The sequence below is a fragment of the Somniosus microcephalus genome, unplaced genomic scaffold (assembly GCF_052327205.1).
Source record: "Somniosus microcephalus isolate GS21.2 unplaced genomic scaffold, FLI_Smic_1.0 unresolved_chr2, whole genome shotgun sequence".
Classification (NCBI taxonomy): domain Eukaryota; kingdom Metazoa; phylum Chordata; class Chondrichthyes; order Squaliformes; family Somniosidae; genus Somniosus; species Somniosus microcephalus.
In genome coordinates this window covers 76,542,729-76,560,879 of record NW_028225180.1, presented here as the reverse complement: position 1 = coordinate 76,560,879, position 18,151 = coordinate 76,542,729, and the positions used below count along the sequence as shown (strand labels likewise).

At 52.6% G+C, this 18,151-nt stretch overlaps 1 protein-coding gene across 1 annotated transcript in view; it reads left to right on the top strand.

Moving 5' to 3' along the window:
* LOC147092842 (neurexin-2-like) overlaps positions 1-15,359 on the top strand; it is a 1,315,750-nt gene extending 1,300,391 nt beyond the window's left edge. Inside the window, exons 15-16 of the mRNA XM_085975700.1 lie at positions 10,560-10,733; positions 15,208-15,359. Of these exons, the coding sequence (XP_085831826.1) occupies positions 10,560-10,733; positions 15,208-15,359 (326 nt within the window). The remainder of the gene's footprint in view (positions 1-10,559; positions 10,734-15,207) is intronic.
* The last annotated feature ends 2,792 nt before the right edge of the window (positions 15,360-18,151 follow it).

Below are 18,151 nucleotides of genomic sequence, written 5' to 3'. Positions count from 1 at the left end.
CAGTTCCTTCAGAACTCTCTCCCTTAATTTAGGAGGAATAATCACCCTTGTTCCATACATCAATGTTCCTTGACAGACGGACAACTGTTCTCGTCTGGCTGAGAATGCAGGTAACAGTGGTTCGCCATGTGCTGGCCATCCCTTCACTGTCAAATCGTAGACCCGAGACAGTGTCGGGTCGTTTCGGGTCTCTCTCTCAATACTCGCATTGGTGACTGGTAAGCATTCGATGATGGTCGAGTGAAATATCTCGACAGGGTCAACTGCCAGTGCCTCTTCCGCTGTAGGTAGTGGCAGGCGCGACAGCCCATCAGCATTACCATGTTGCTTTGTACCTTTGAATTCGATATCATATTGATGTGCCCCTAGGAAAAGGGACCATCTCTGAAGCCTCTGCGCCGTCATAACCGGAACACCCTTCTTAGGGTTAAAAATGGAAACCAACGGCTGGTGATCTGTCAGCAGCGTAAACTTTTGGCCTTGCAGGTAATGGTTAAATTTCTTAACTCCCCACACGAGGCTGAGAGCCTCCCTATCTATCTGAGCATAGTTGCGCTCTGCGGAGGTCAATGATCTGGATGCGAACGCGACTGGCCTTTCCAAGCCATTTGGCAACTTATGTGAGAGCACTGCCCCGATACCATATGGAGAAGCATCACAAGCTAAACGAATAGGCAGCGTTGGGTTAAAGTGAGCCAACACTTCCTTAGAGGTGATCAGTGCCTTGCTTTTTTGAAAAGCCTGCTTACAGTCCTCGCTCCTCTTCCATGGTACTCCCATTTGCAAAAGAGTGTTCAGCGGGTGTAACACCGTGGATAAATTTGGAAGAAACTTATGGTAATAGTTAATCAACCCAAGGAATGACCTCAACTGGGATACATTTTCCGGAGCGGGAGCTTTCACAACAGCTTCGATCTTGTCAGGTGACTTATGAAGCCCCTCCTGGTCAATGACGTGGCCGCAGTACGAGATTCGCTTCTGAAAGAACTCACATTTCTGGCGATTAACTCTGAGTCCATATTCTTTCAATCTGGTGAGCACCTGCTCCAAATTCGCGAGGTGTTCCTTATCATCATCTCCTGTAATCAGAATGTCGTCCAGGTAGCATTGTGTGCCTGGAATTCCCTGTAATACCTGCTCCATGGCCCTTTGCCAAATCGCTGGAGCCGATGCCACTCCAAAAACCAGTCTATTATACCGATATAAGCCCTTATGTGTGTTGATTGTGAGATACTGGCGTGACGCTTCATCAACTTCCATCTGTAGGTACGCCTGCGCCAGGTCTATCTTGGTGAAGTGTTTCCCGCCAGACAGTGAAGCGAAGATATCCTCAATCCGCGGAAGCGGATATTGCACCGTGTGAAGAACCGGATTAACAGTGATCTTGAAATCGCCACAGATGCGAACCTTCCCAGGTTCCCCCGGCTTGTTGCTCAACGAACGCTTCATGACGGGAACAATGGGTGTGGCCCATTTGCTCCAGTCCACCTTTGACAGTACTCCTGAACGTTCTAGCCCTTCCAGCTCTGTTTCCACAGCAGGCCGTATCGCATAAGGTACCGGTCTGGCTTTGAAAAATTTTGGGTTTGCATGTTCTTCAACCTTGATGTTTGCCGTAATTCCTTTCAGTGTTCCCAGTCCCTGTTGGAACACCTCCTTAGCATCGTCCAATATTTTGGACAGTCGTTTAGGTTTGACGTCGTCCTCTTTACAGGAATCTACAGTTAGTGCTTTTAAGGAATGCCAGTCCACATTTATTCTCCGGATCCATTCCCGTCCCAGTAGTGGCGGACCTCCCTCAGGTAACACATACAAGTCCATTCCCTGACTTTCTTTACCATTGTAGACCACCTTTACCTTTATCTTTCCGATGGGGTATACTCTTTGCCCCGTGTATGTTTTCAATACAATCTCCGTATCCCTCAGGGGAATGTGTAAGAATAACCTTTTGTAATCTTGCTTATTCATGACCATCAATGCCGATCCAGTGTCCAATTCCATCTTCACTTGGACTCCTGCTATCCGAAGCATGACCCAGATAGTTTGGTGGTCTGCTGTGTTACCCACATTATGTATTTTTAGACAACCCAGTTCCTTACTGCTGGAGTCTGAATCCGTCTTCTGTTCATCCGAACTGTTCTCTGTCACCTTGTGTACTTTTTTGTACTTCTCCTGCGGCGACTTTTTGTTGCTGGTCTTCTTTCCTGACCGGCATATTCTCGCTATGTGACCAAGTTTGCCACATTGCCTGCATTCTTTATCTTTGAAAAAGCACTGGTTCTGGTCATGCGTTGTCCTTCCGCAACAATAGCACTTTACTGCGCCCAATGCCATTTCATTGGTGCTGAATTCCGATGGCCTTTGCTGCATTTCTGCAGTGCCTCGTGCTGCTGCCTCGTGCGATGCTGCAATGCTGAAAGCTTTGTCCAGCGTAAGATCCTTTTCCTCTAGCAGTCGCTTCTGGGTTCCTTCCTTTAGTAGCCCACACACAAACTTATCTCTCAGAGCGTCTGCTAGTCCTGTACCGAACTGACAGTACTTTGATAACTTGCGCAGTTCGATTAAGAATTCAGCGTTGCTTTCCTCTTTAAGCTGAATTCTTTTGTAAAATTTAAATCGTTCCGCTATCAGCAGCGGCGTGGGGTTTAAATGCTCTTGCAGGATAGTAACAATATCCGCGAAACTCTTTCCTACCGGTTTATCTGGTGTTACAAGGTGCCTTAATAACCCGTACGTCTTCGCACCCATCGAGTTTAATAGGGTTAGTGCTTTCTTATCCACCGGTACCTCATTCGCTGTACAGTAAACTTCAACGTGTTCCACATAAGTGGCCCAATCTTCTACATCGCTATCAAAAGCAGTGATGTTACCCATTTTTGGCATCCTTGTTGAGTTTCCTTTATTTTATTTTATTTTTCAAAATGGCGGCTTTTCCCGCGCTTGTCTTCTTCCCCCGCCGACTAAAATGGCGATTACCGCGCTGTTGCCATTCTCCCCTCCCAGTGGTCCTTTATTTCCCCCGACGCTGCTGCTCTTGTTCCCCGCCGCTCCCGCGGTCCTCGTGGACATCAACGCTTTTCTGGCTGCTGCGCGTCTCTGCCCCGATTGCAGTCCGGCCCCTGACACCGGCTGCGGTCGTGTTCTCCGCCCTTTTCTTCGTTTTCCCTCCCCATCTCCCACTGACAACTCGGCCGACTTCCCCTCCGTGCCGCTCGATCGGGCTTACCCGCCGCTGCCGTAGAAGGGATGATCACTGCCTGTTGCTGATGGTGGACTTCGTGGCCAGCAAACCAACCCGGGTTCCCGATGGCCTCTCGTGTGATGCAGTGCTCAGCAGGATGTTGAGGGCGGATGCCCCTTTTTGACGCCCGTTCTGAGGACGAAGCTTCCTTGGATGCAAAACTGCCGCTAGGTACGATCAGACTCGTCGCCACTGTTGAGTCTGTGTTTTCAAATGTAGTTATGCTGAATTACTGGACACAGACAACAGAATACTTAAACAGGTCTTTAGTAACTGAGGGTCAGGGCTGAACTGAAATACACTTTGCTCCACAGGGTTTATATACCGGTGTGGTCACCACCGGTACTACAATATACAGGAGCCATCAGAAAGTAGTCCATCACCTTAAGGTAGTCTCTTAAGGTGGTACAGGTTACATACACTACAAGCTCTTCCAGATTCTGCTGCCCCGTGTTCTAACTCGCACCAAGTCCCGTTCACCCATCACCCCCCTGAGCTCGCTGACCTACATTGGCTCCCGGTCCGGCAACGCCTCAGATTTAAAGTGTCAGCTGTGGCTCAGTGGGTAGCACTCTCGCCTCTGAATCAGAAGGTTGTAGGTTCAAGTCCCACTCCATGAGACTTGAGCATTTAAAGCTAGGCTGACACTCCAGTGCAGTGCTGAGGGAGCGCTGCACTGTCGGAGGGGCAGTACTGAGGGAGTGCCACACTGTGGGAGGGGCAGTACTGAGGGAGCGCCGCACTGTGGGAGGGGCAGTACTGAGGGAGCGCCACACTGTCGGAGGGGCAGTACTGAGGGAGCGCCGCATTGTCGGAGGGGCAGCACTGAGGGAGCACCGCACTGTGGGAGGGGCAGTACTGAGGGAGCGCCGCACTGTGGGAGGGGCAGTACTGAGGGAGCGCCACACTGTGGGAGGGGCAGTACTGAGGGAGCGCCGCACTGTGGGAGGGGCAGTACTGAGGGAGCGCCACACTGTGGGAGGGGCAGTACTGAGGGAGCGCCGCATTGTCGGAGGGGCAGTACTGAGGGAGCGCCGCACTGTGGGAGGGGCAGTACTGAGGGAGCGCCACACTGTGGGAGGGGCAGTACTGAGGGAGCGCCTCACTGTCGGAGGGGCAGTACTGAGGGAGCGCCGCACTGTGGGAGGGGCAGTACTGAGGGAGCGCCGCATTGTCGGAGGGGCAGTACTGAGGGAGCGCCGCACTGTGGGAGGGGCAGTACTGAGGGAGCGCCACACTGTGGGAGGGGCAGTACTGAGGGCGCGCCTCACTGTCGGAGGGGCAGTACTGAGGGAGCGCCGCACTGTGGGAGGGGCAGTACTGAGGGAGCGCCGCACTGTGGGAGGGGCAGTACTGAGGGAGCTCCGCACTGTCGGAGGGGCATACTGAGGGAGCGCCGCACTGTCGGAGGGGTGGTACTGAGGAAGCGCCGCACTGTCGAAGGGGCAATGCTGAGGGAGCGCCACACTGTTGGAGGGGCAATGCTGAGGGAGCGCCGCACTGTCGGAGGGGCGGTCCTGAGTGAGCGCCGCACTGTTGGAGGGGCAGTACTGAGGGAGCGCCACACTATCGGAGGGGCAGTACTGAGGGAGGGTTGCACTGTCGGAGGGGCAGTACTGAGGGAGGGCTGCACTGTCGGAGGGGCAGTACTGAGGGAGTGCTGCACTGTCAGAGGTGCCGTCTTTCGGACGAGACGTTAAACCGAGGCCCCAGCCGCCCTCTCAGGTGGACGTAAATGATCCCACGGCCACTATTGGAAGAAGAGCAGGGGGAGGTCTCCCTGGTGTCCTGGGCTAATATTTATCCCTCAACCAACATCACTAAAACAGATGATCTCATCATTATCACATTGCTGTTTGTGGGAGCTTGCTGTGCGCAAATTAGCTGCCGGGTTTCCCACATTACAACAGTGACTACACTCCAAAAAGTACTTCATTGGCTGTAAAGCGCTTATGAGAAGTCCGGTGGTCGTGAAAGGCGCTGTAGAAATGGGAGTCTTTCTTTAAAATTCTCATCCTTGTGTTCAACCCTCTCCATGGACCTCGCCCCCCTCACTATCTCTGTGACCTCCTCCAGCCCCACAACCCTCTGAGATCTCTGCGCTCCTCCAATTCTGGCATCTTGCGTGGCCCTCTTTTTAATCGCTCCACCATTGGCGGCCATGCCTTCAGCTGCCTGGGCCCCTAAGCTCTGGAATTCCCTCCCTAAACCTCTCCGCCTCTCTCTCTCCTCCTTTATGACCAACACCCCTTCGACCCAGCTTTGGGGGTCACCTGCCCCTAACATCTCCTTATGCGGCTCGGGGTCAAACCTTGTCTGACTTACGCTCCTGTGAAGGTCCGTGGGACGTTTCACGACGTTAAAGGCGCTGTATATAAATGCAGGGTCTTGCTGGCTGTGCTCACCCGGGTTGGAGCCGGAACGTGAGACAGCCTGGACGAGGCCGCTATTTGTTTCCGGCCACTGCCTGGTGCCGACACTTCTTGGGGCTTCGTAGACTAAGGGGGAAAAATTGGGTGAGTAGCGCCACCTGTTAGCGCCTAAAGAGGCAGTCAGTGCGATATTCAGCAGGGGCGCTAATGGTGGCGTTAGCCTTTTGCGCTGTGCTGCCACCGATGACGTCATCGGTGTGCGCAGCGCCCCATTCGTGCCCCGATCGCGATATTTGGTAGCGAACACCGCTGTAGCGCTGTTCGCTACCCGCGCCCGGTTCACGGGGCCTTGCTGTGCTGGCAGAGGCGCAATTTAAGGTGGAGGTACGGGGCGGCCGCTTTTTCGGCAGCCGCCTGCCAGCACCTCCGTCCCCGGCCTCCTGGTCACCGCCCCCCCCCCCCCGCGGCATTGCCAGCTGTTTCCCGAGAGCCCGGCATTTCTCCTTGGTGCCGGGCTCTTTTGCCGGCACTCGCGATCGGGGCTCGCGCTGTTGCAGGCCCATCCCCCTTAACAGTGGGAGGAAGGCCTGCAGTACCGCAGCGTGCCATGCCGCAGCGTGTGGCGCTGCGCCACGTAACGCTGCAAAATTCATTTTCAGCGCCCTAAGAGGGGTGCGGAGCGCCTAGAGCCACGCCCCGTCTCCCTCTAGGGGCACTTCAACTGAATTTGCGGTGATCGCTAATGCGGCGATCACGGCGCAAATTCCAGCGCCCAGGCGAACTTTGCGTCGCTTGGGCGCCTCAGGCCAATTTCTAGGCCTAAATGGCTCCTTCCGGGTTTTTTTTCTCCCGCGGATCTCAGAACAGCTCGCAGGCTCCAAAGTCCTGTGCGGCGCAATCGATGCCGGGCCGTATTATTTCACGTGATTAATTGAATTGACGTCTCGGCAGGAGCGCGTAGGCAGAGTATCTCTAATAAAATCAGCGCTAATTAGGGGAGCTGTGAGCGAGGGTAATGAATTGTATTCCGGCCATAATTGGAACTAATCGGAACGCTGCTGCCAGTGTTTAAGGGAATCAGCGGCCAAGATGCATTTATTGAAAGCACGAAGGGGCCACTGGACGCTATAAATTTCCCTAATGATGGCTTTCACGCTGCAAGGCCATTTAAGGCAGCAAATTGAGGCCAAGCGTGAACATCAAGAATCATGAGTCCCCAGTGGCTGATTCAGTGGCTGGTTCGTGTTCCACTCCAAAGATTTGCAAACTTTCCCGCGATGGGGAGTGGGGGGTGGGGGGGAGAAGGGAGGGGGCATCCCAGGCAAATGTTGACATCCTGTATGCCCAAGCTGACACCCGCCCAGGTCCCATCTATCTGATTTCCCCCCCACCCCGCCGCCAAAAAAAAGGTGCCGGTGCCCGCTGAGAAAACATTTCCTTCTCTTGTGCATCTAATGGGCCACTAAATCAGCAACGGCAGAAGTACAGTGATCCATCCTCTCTGCATCTCCACAAGCTCGATCCACAGATTATAGAAACAGAAGATTCCATAATATAATATAGGCCATTTGGCCCCTCGAGCCTGTTCCGCCATTTAATGAGATATCATCCAAATTCAGTACCCTGTCCCTGCTTTCTCCCCACATCCCTTGATCCCTTTAGCCTTAAGAAATATATCTAACTCCTTCTTGAATATATTTAATGAATTGGCCTCAACTGTCTTCTGTGGTAGAGAATTCCACAGGTTCACCACTCTCTGGGTGAAGAAATTCCTCCTCATCTCAGTCCTAAATGGCTTACCCCTTATCCTTAGACTGTGTCTCCTGGTTCTGGACTCCCCCGCCATCAGGAACATCTAGTCTGTCTACTCCTGTTAGAATTTTATAAGTTTCAATGAGATCCCCTCACATTCTTCTAAACTCTAGCGAATATAAGCCGAATTGACCCAATCTCTCTTCATACGTCATTCCTGCCATCCCAGGTATCAGCCCGGTGAATCTTCAATAAGATCATAGAAACATAGAAGATAGCAGCAGGAGTAGGCCATTCGGCCCCTCGAGCCTGCTCCACCATTCAATGAGATCATGGCTGATCATCCAAATTCAGTACCCGGTCCCTGCCTTCTCCCCATATCCCTTGATCCCTTTAGCCTTAAGAAAGTTATCTAACTCCTTCTTGAATATATTTAATGAATTGGCCTCAACTGCCTTCTGCTGCCCTCAGCCCCACCGGTGGGTTAGGCAATAGCAGGCCTGCCGCTCGACCTATCGCCTGTCAGGGTAATCTGTCGGGCAAAGGGCAGCCGGTGCCCTATTGCGCGCCTGCGGTCAGAGTGTCTGACCCCCGGGTCTCTGCTTGCCCGGGTTTCCTGACAAATAAAGGCGCGCCTCATTTAGATTGCCCGCCCTGCCTCGCTGTTGCCCAGAATGCCCCCCAAATCTCCTTGTTGCGTGGGCTGTAGGGTTTAGGCGGGTTCTCAGGCTTGCTCCTGGCTGGCGGGACGGTGGGACAATACCGCGGTGATTGATCATTTAAATTGTACTGAGAAACGGAGTGATAGGAAAGGTGTCAGCGGGAGATAGGTAGCAGAGGTCGATGTCCTGGCGAGAGCGATAGTAATTGTGCAATCAACGGGACGATGCACACATGCCGACCCCTGCATTCCGCTGCTGCTCGAGATAGCTGTGGCTTTGGAGAACTGAGCCAACAAGCCGGCTTTGGAGATGTCTTTCTGAGGCTGGTTAACGTGCGAGGCACATGTAACTGCGCACAGTTCTGGTCGCCATATTATAAAGAGGATATAGAGGCACTGGAGAGGGCGCAGAGATTTATGAAGAGAGAAACAGAGTTAATGTTTCAGGTCGATGACCTTTCTGTTATGTTCATAAATAAATAGACGTTTTCATTATGAACAGCTAACTTGAGCTGGTCATTTATTCAGCCATGTGGACTAGTGTACAGGCATCCATCTTGACTACTGCCTTGTGGGTGGCCCCCTACTAAACATACAGCCCCACCTAGTGTACCATTCTAGAATGACATGTTACTGATCATTACACTTTCGTCAGACGAAAGGTCATCGACCTGAAACGTTAACTCTGTTTCTCTCTTCACAGATGCTGCCTGACCCGGAGTATCTCCAGCATTTTCTGTTTATATTTCAGATTTCCATCATCTGCCGTATTTTCTTTTTGCAAAGAAGATTTACAAGGATGACACCAGAAATGTGAGGGTATACCTATCAGGAAAGGATGGACAGGCTGGGTCTCTTCTCTTTTGAAAAAAGAAGGTTGAGGGGGTGACCGAATAGAGGTCTTTAAAATTATGAAAAATTTTGTTCGAGTGGATACAGAGAGCATGGGAGCGATCTTGCCAGCCCTGGGGAGGCGAGTTTGGAGGCGAGACTGCCGGGAAAATGGCAGAATCTGGGGGCGGGTGCCCATCCCACCTCAGTGCCATCTCCCATGAGGCGGGTCCCCCACTCGCGCCGGGTCCCGTCTCCTGGAGACAGTTAGGGGATTACAGCCACTTAGCTGCCTGTGAACAATAGTTAACAGGCAGTTAAGAGGATTATCCCCATTGTACCAACAGAGGCGCGGGCTTCTCGACGTCGGGAAACCCCGTTAGGATCACCGAGGCGAGCAGTGGGTCTGTGGGGGTCGGAGGGGTGCAAAAGGGCGCTGCGGAGGTAAGTGATGGGTGCAAGTGTGGAGAGGTGAGTATGTGAGGTGGGTGAAAAGTGATAGAAAATGTTTCCTTACCTTTGTTTCTTCCTGCAGGCTTCAATCGGTGGGTTTGCGGACAGTCCCGCATCTCACCGGCAGAGATGACAGATGGCTGCTGCATTCTCCGATGCAACAATCATCTAATTTCTGCTCACAAAAGAGGTTTGATGAGCCTTGAATACAAGGACTCATCAAACAACAGAGAATGTCAGTGTTTGACAGCTTCACAGAGCTGTAAAATGGTGACAATTGATCTGTCAAAAATTTTTGACAGATGAAACGTCCTGCACTGACGTTCTCTGTAACCGGCTTCCCCTTAATTGGCCTGCTAAGCCCGCACTGTCGGAGGGGCAGTACTGAGGAAGCACCTCACTGTTGGAGGGGCAGTACTGAGGGAGCGCCTCACTGTCGGAGGGGCAGTACTGAGGGAGCACCTCACTGTCGGAGGGGCAGTAGTGAGGGAGCGCCGCACTGTCGGAGGGGCAGTACTGAGGGAGCGCCTCACTGTCGGAGGGGCAGTACTGAGGGAGCGCCGTACTCTCGGAGGGGCAGTACTGAGGGAGCGCCGCACTGTCGGAGGGGCAGTACTGAGGGAGCGCCGCACTGTCGGAGGGGCAGTACTGAGGGAGCGCTGCACTGTCGGAGAGGCAGTACTGAGGGAGCGCCGCACTGTCGGAGGGGCAGTGCTGAGGGAGCACCGCACTGTCGGAGGGTCATTACTGAGGGAGTGCTGCACTGTCGGAGGCGCAGTGTTTCGGATGAGACGTTAAACCAAGGCCCCGTCTGCCCTCTCAGGTGGTCGTAAAGGATCTAACGGCCACTATTGGAAGAAGAGCAGGGGAGTTCTCCCTGGTGTCCTGGGGCCAATACTTATCCCTCAACCAACATCACTAAAACAGATGATCTGGTCATTATCACATTGCTGTTTGTGGGAGCTTGCTGTGCGCAAATTGACTGCTGCGTTTCCTACATTACAACAGTGATTACACTTCAAAAAGTACTTCATTGGCTGTAAAGCGCTTTGGGACGTCCGGTGGTCACGAAGGCGCTATATGAATGTGAGTCATTTTATCTGTACCAGCGCGATGGTGCCAAGGTTGCACCTGCAGACCCAGCAGCGCTAACGGAGAGGCAGCATTAGAGTCAGCTTGATTGAGTAAGTTGGATTCGCACTTTGCTTGATCCTGTGCTAAAAGCGGCTCAATTTCTCTTGTCAACCAGGGGAGCTGTACGTTGGTGGACTCAACAAGGGGATGTTCAATAACCTCCCCAAGCTGGTGGCGTCTCGAGAGGGCTTCCAGGGCTGCCTGGCGTCGATCGACCTGAACGGGCGGCTGCCGGACCTGATAGCTGACGCCCTACACCGCGTGGGGCTGATCGAGCGAGGATGCGGAGGTACGGCCTTTTTAAAATTCCTACCTAGGGTTGGGGTGGCCTTCGTCCCGTGATCGGGCCCTCTGCAGCTCGGCTCCCACTGGGGTCATTGGATCACAGAATCGTAGAAGTTTACGGCACGGAAGGAGGCCATTCGGCCCATCGTGTCCGAGCCAGCCGACAAAGAGTTCCCCAGCCTAATCCCACTTTCCAGCTCTTGGTCCATAGCCCTGTAGGTTACGGCACTTCAAGTGCATATCCATAACTTTCGATTTACTGGCACCTAAATAACCGGAAATCTCGGTTAACCAGCAAAATTCAGGAGTAGGTTCAGGTAACTTTTATGACTTTTTTTACTCCATTTGTTGCTGTGCAAGGGTGTGGCTGCAGCTGTTGCTAAGCTACAGAGACGCTTGCAACTTGTGCCCATTGTTCTGAAGCTGTTGCTAAGCAACAGGGTTTGTTGCTTTATACGGCGCTCTCAGCTCTGTATCTTTTACGATAGCGTTCGGTTATCTGGAATTTTTGATGAACCGGCACCACGTCGGTCCCGTCCCTGCCGGATAAAAAAAAGTTTCCTGTACTTTTAAAATGTGAGGGTTTCTGCCTCGATCACCCTTTCAGGCAGTGAGTTCCAGACCCCACCACCCTCCGGGTGAAAAAAATTCCCGTCAACTCCCCTCTAATCCTTCTACCAATTACTTCAAATCCATGCCCCCTGGTTATTGACCTCTCTGCTAAGGGAAATAGGGCCTTCCTATCCACTCTATCTAGGCCCCTCATAATTTTATACGCCTCAATTAAATCTCCCCTCAGCCTCCTCTGTTCCAAAGAAAACAACCCCAGCCTGTCCAGTCTTTCCTCACAGCTAAAATTCTCTACTCCCGGCAACATCCTCGTAAATCTCCTCTGCACCCTCTCTAGTGCGATCACATCCTTCCTGTAATGTGGTGACCAGAACTACACGCAGTACTCTAGCTGCGGCCTAACTAGAGTTTTATACAGTTCAAGCATAACCCCCCTGCTCTTGTATTCTGTGCCCCAGCTAATAAAGGGAAGTATCTCCCGTATCGCGGGTCCCCAAAGTTTGAAGGCGAGTCTGAAATGGTCTGAGGACGAGCCTATCCCTGGATCAGTGAGCTTCAGTGATTCTGAGTCAGTATCTGAGAGGGCGCGGGTCGTGCCAGTCTTGGGAGCTACACTCAGAAATAGCGCGACCCGCAAAAGTAGAGTTTGGAAAGGAAGCTTCGAAATATGACTCTCGCTATCCAGGCTAGCGATCTGTCACCAAATGATGGGTTCCCCGTTTTCAGAAGAAAACCTTACTTTCATAGAATCATAGAATCATAGAATGATACAGCACAGAAGGAGGCCATTCGGCCCTTCGAGTCTGCGCCGACTCTCTCAAAGAGCGATTTAGTTACTCCCACTCCCCCGCTCTTTCCCCATATCCCTGCAATTTATTCTCCTTCCAGTGTTTATCCAATTTTTCTTTTACTAGTTATATTGAAAGGATAGATTTTCCAATTTTTATTCCTCCCTTTCCACACTTATGCTAATGTACAGCTCCATGGGCCCTGGAATCTCCCCCGCCTGATCGTTCTTCATGATACTAAGCGACAAGGGACCACTTGAGTCTGGAGCCAAGTCTGATCCTAGTCTGCACCAGATGGCCACATATGTTTATGCTGAACTACTGGTTAGGCCCCAGCTGGAGTATTGTGTTCAATTCTGGGCACCGCACTTCAGGAAGGATGCCGAGGCCTTGGCGAGGGTGCGGAGGAGATTTACTAGAATGGTACCAGGGATGAGGGATTACAGATCCGTGCTTGGACTGGAGAAACTGGGATTGTTCTCCTGAGAGCAGAGAAGGTTAAGGGGAGATTTAATAGAGGTGTTCATGAAGGGTTTTGATGGAGTAAATAAGGAGAAACTGTTTTCAGTGGCAGATGGGTCGGTAACCAGAGGACACAGATTTAAGATAATTGGCAAAAAAAACAGAGGGGGAGATGAGATCATTTTTTTCCGCAGCGAGTTGTTGTGATCTGGAACGCGCTGCCTGAAAGGGCGGTAGAAGCAGATTCAATAGTAACTTTCAAAAGGGGAATTGGATATATACTTGAAGGGGAGAAATGTGCAGAGCTTTGGGGAAAGAGCAGGGGGGAATGGGATTAATTGGAGAGCTCTTTCAAAGGCACGATGGGCCGAATGGCTTCCTTCTGTGCAGTGTCATTCTATGATTCGACGTACGCAGTCTCCTGCAATCAAGTTAACAAATTATTTCCGTGCTACCTTTTTTACCCCCTCCTTAAGCCCAAAGGTGTTTACGGTCTAATTGATGCACCCCTGGTGACATCAGCATAGTGGGAGCAATAGCACAGTGGTTATATTACTGGACCAGCAATTCAGAGGCCTGGACTTAATAATCCGTGAAACGTGAGTTCAAATCCCCCAACGGTAGTTGGGGAATTTAAATTCAGTTAATTAAATAAACCCGGAATAAGAAGTTAGTGTTAGTAATGGCGACCATGAAACTATCAGATTGTTGTAAAAACCCATCTAGTTCACTAGTGCCCTTTAAAGAAGGAAATCTGCTGTGTCTGGCCGGTATGTGACTCCAGACCCATGGCAATGTGGTTGACACTTAACTGCCTCTTTGAAATGGCCCAGTGAGCCCCTCAGTTGTACTGAAACCACTTCATAGAATGGTTGCAGCACAGTAGGAGGGTGTCGCAGCAAGTGGGTGATGGGTGAACGGATCATAAGAAGTAGGAATAGGCCACTTGGCTCCTCGAGCCTGCTCCGCCATTCAATAAGATCATGGCTGATCTTGGGTTCCCTGCCCGCTCCCCATGACCTCCCTCATCTTGCAAAAATCTGTCTATCTCCACCTTAAATGTATTTATTAACCCTCCTCCACGGCTCTCTGGGGCAGAGAATTCCACAGATTTACGACCCTCTGAGAGAAGAAATTCCTCCTCATCTCAGTTCTAAAAGGGCGACCCTTTATTCTAAATCTGTGCCCCCGAGTTCTAGATTTCCCCACGAGGAGAAACATCCTCTCTGCATCTACCTTGTCGAACCCCCTCGGTATCTTATATATTTCAATAAGATCACCTCTCATTCTTCTAAATTCCAATGAGTGTAGGCCCAACCTTTCCTCATAAATCAACCCATCATCTCTGCAATTAACCTGGTGAACCTTCTACTGAACTGCCTCCAATGCAAGTATATCCTTGCTTAAATAAGGAGACCAAAACTGTACGCAGTACTCCAGGTGCGGTCTCACCAATACCCTGTACAGTTGTAGCAGGACTTTCCTGCTTTTACACTCCAACCCCCTTGAAATAAAGGCCAACATTCCATTTGCCTTTTCGATTACTTGCTGCACCTGCATGCAGACTTGGTGCGAGTTAGGACACGGGGCAACAGAGTTTCGGATGAGCTCAGGTTTACGGAGGGTGGTAGGGGGGAGGCCGGCCGGGAGAGCGTCGGAAGAGTCGGGTCTGGAGGTAACAAAGGCACGGAATGAAGGTTTCAGCAGCAGGTGAGGTGAGGCGCGTTCTTAGAGTCATAGAGTTACACAGCACAGAAAGAGGCCCTTCGGCCCATCGTGTCCACGCCGGCCATCAAGCCCTGTCTATTCTAATCCCATTTTCCAGCACTCGGTCCGTAGCCTTGTATGCTATGGCGTTTCAAGTGCTCATCTAAATGCTTCTTGAATGTTGTGAGGGTTCCTGCCTCGACCACCCTTTCAGGCAGTGAGTTCCAGATTCCAACCACCCTCTGGGTGAAAAAGTTTTCCCTCAAATCCCCTCTAAACCTCCTGCCCCTTACCTTGAAACTATGCCCCCTGGTTATTGACCCCTCTACTAAGGGGAAAAGTTCTTTTCTATCTACCCTATCTATGCCCCATCATAATTTTGTACACCTCAATCAGGTCCCCCCTCAGCCTTCTCTGCTCCAAGGAAAACATCCCCAGCCTGTCCAGTCTCTCTTCATAGCTGAAGCGCTCCAGCCCAGGTAACATCCTGGTGAATCTCCTCTGCACCCTCTCCAATGCAATCACATCCCTCCTATAGTGTGGCGACCAGAACTGCACACAGTATTCCAGCTGTGGCCTAACTAGCGTTTTGTACAGCTCCATCATAACCTCCCTGCTCTTATATTCTATGCCTCAGCTAATGAAGGCAAGTATCCCAGATGCCTTTTTAACCACCTTATCCACCTGTCCTGCTGCCTTCAGGGATCTATGTACATGCACACCAAGGTCCCTCTGATCCTCTGTCCTTCCTAGGGCCCTACCATTCATTGTGTATTCCCTTGCCTTGTTAGTCCTCCCAAAATGCATCACCTCACACTTTTCAGACTTGCACGTGCCCAGTGGCAAGGCACCATTTTCAGACGTAGTTGAAGAACTTCCGATGCCCTGGTGGGACTCTCCTGTGTGCAATGGCCACTGATCTCCAGCTGTGCTTCTGTGTTGTCGTCCTAGGCCCCAGCACCACGTGCCAAGAGGACTCCTGTGCCAATCAGGGCGCCTGCATCCAGCAGTGGGACGGCTACGCCTGCGACTGCACCATGACATCTTTTGCGGGCACCATCTGCAACTACCGTGAGTACCGACCCTTCACCTTTCTCTGCTAATGTTGGCTCAAGAGATGCCTGGGAAGGGGAGGCGGGGCGTCTGGATTAGTGCACAACCTTATCTCGGGAGCAAGGGGGGGCGACGGTGTGACTTTGGGCAAGATTCAGTGGGCTTTGATGGATTGAAAGAACGTTATTTCTATGTGCAATGGAACCTCCGTTATCTGCTGCCCTCTAAGTCCCCCCCCACCAGTGCTAGGCCGATGTAGCAGAGCCTGGTCTCCAATCGTCTTGGATCCCCTTGCCATTGGACCAGGACCTTGCTCTGTCACGCCCGTGTGTTAGCTGGTGTGCAACGGCCACCCCACGTTCAAAGAATTCACGCACGTGCATCTTCCTAAGAGAAGTCCCCCAATCTTCTCACAGTGCCAAACCCTTTGTGGGATGTCCCCTCAAGGCACAGCGTCAATTATTATACTTCCTCCCCTTTTTCTTGGTGGACGGAGCCACGCGATGCTTCTGTTTTTCATCGTTCCAAGTCTTCGCTCCCCCCTCCCCCCCCGCAGTAGTCATAACGATCGGCTTTTATTCTTTTGCCCAGGGGACGTGAAGGGGGAGGACGACACATTCCCCTCCATCATGGCGGGTAACGCGGGTTCCGTTGCAGTCACACGTCCTCGGGTTCTTTGCTGTCCTCGCGCTTTACGCGGGACTTGGTGGAAAAGAATCTGAGCGACCGACCAGGAGGATTTCCGACGGGTTTTTGTTTGTTTGGCTCCAAGTTGAGCAACCCTGTTCCGAGCTGCGAGGTTGTCGGAAGCGTTGCTTTATGTCGCTGCTCGTGCTGCTGGAGCAAGGGGTTGCTGCGTGAATGGCGGGACCCCATCAGTATTCATTTGCTTGAGAGATGGTTACAAGGCCGCGCTGTTTCCTTGTGGAGTTCATTATAATCAATCTGATGTTTTAATTGATTGCGAGTCAGCCAGTTAATTGACTTTCAAGCCACTCTGGACATGGAGCGGTCGTGCTTATCCGTACACGGACACACAAAGCCACATAGTCGGTCCAGGCACAGTGTTGTACAGAATGACAATCTCTCTGCCGCACACAGACACACACACGGCGAGATAACGTGCAGGGGAGGGGGGCGCGATTTTAACTCCGCCTCGCTCAACAGAAACCAGGCAGGCGGACAGTTACGATCGCCCCCCCGGCTCGTACCCACCCGGGAGCCGCCGCGACTGCAAGGCCTGCTAGTTTTAACACCGCGCTCTCCTGAGCGGGCGGCAAGGGGGACGCGCGCCCGGAGCCAGCGGGGTCCTTCTTTACGGTACGCGTGTGGCTCAAGCGGGGGAATCCGTCAAGTGTAATGAAGCAGAACGCACCCCCCCACCCCACCTCCACCCACGCCCGCACCCGCCGGCTCCGTCCCAATGTGCGTGGCATTGGGTGGGCGCAGCGTGCCTGCAAGGGCACTTCAGCGAGGTGAAACCGCTGGCTGGAAGGCCAGAGTGGGCGCCATGCTGTCCTGACGGCGGAGGGGTAAAAGTAGCGCCCTCTTGTCTTCTGCGCCCGTTGGGAGTAAGCCGGCCTCTTTAGGCCAGCAGTCCTCTGGGATCGATTCCCATTCCCTCGTAAGAACATAAGACTTAGGAACAGGAGTGGGCCGAATGGCCTCTCGAGGCTGCTCCGCCATACGGGTTTTGGGGGGCTTCTTAAGGCGCTCCACGGGGTCGCGTCGGCCGGCAAGCATTCTGCACTTCAGCTTCTCAGGACGTAAAGGGCAGAATTCCCAAGACCAGTCCAGGAACTCCCCCCACCTCACCCCGTCAGACGTAGGGTGGAGTGGGCAGAAGATCCGCCATGGACCTCCCCCCATCCCCTCCCCACATCCTTGCCAGAATTAAAGGGGCAGTGGGAACAGGGGCAGGATCTTGCATACCCGGGGAATAATTCTGCCCCAAATTGCTGTCGCTTCGCCCGCCCCCCCTGGCAAACTGGAAATCGAAGGTTCCAGCCTCCCGCGCGGGCCAGGCATTTTGGTGCCTCGGAAAGAAATGTGGATGTAGCCTGCGCAGCAAGACAGCCTTCCCACACACAAGCTCAAAAGCAGATAACAAACCAGGCCCCCATGGACCCAGTACATGCACGTGGGCACAAGAGGCGGGAGGGGGGTACAGACACAGAACCGGTTGAGGCTTATATTGTATAGGCACGCTGGTGCTCCGGGTGTGGCAAGGGAGCTGCACACGGCAGAGGTAGGGCTGGCACGATAGCAAAATACTGCAGATGCTGGAAATCCGAAATAACAACAGAAAATGCTGGAAAAACTCAGCAGGCCAGGCAACATCCATGGAGAGAAATTAGAGTCGCCGTTTCGGGTCGAACCCCTTTTTCAAACTGGAAAGGAAATGAAATAGATCGAAGGCAGGGCTGCGATAGAACAAAAGAAGTAAAGAGACATTAAGAGGTATTCAAAACCAGACGAGATGGTGATAGGACAAGTGGAGACAAAAGACGGCTAAGATTAGGTGTGAAGTGTACTGGCAGGATGAGAGACAGCTGCCATGTGGGAGAGAGGAAAAAAAGGAAAGGGGGGGGGGGAAACTGGGGAGGTAGGGCTGGGCTGGCCGTGTTGCGGTCGAGCCAGGCTCGGAACGGTCTTTTCCCCATTTTTGGCAGCCGGCCGGAGGAATGGCTTCCACTTTTGGTTTGGCCGCCGGACCTTTACGTCGGCGCTGGACCGGCGAGCGGGACCCGCTCTCTCTCTCTCTCTCTCTCGAGCGCGACGCCTGGCGCCGCCTCCCACGACCGGGGAACGGGGTCGTGTGTGCGCATGTGCGTGCGTGTGT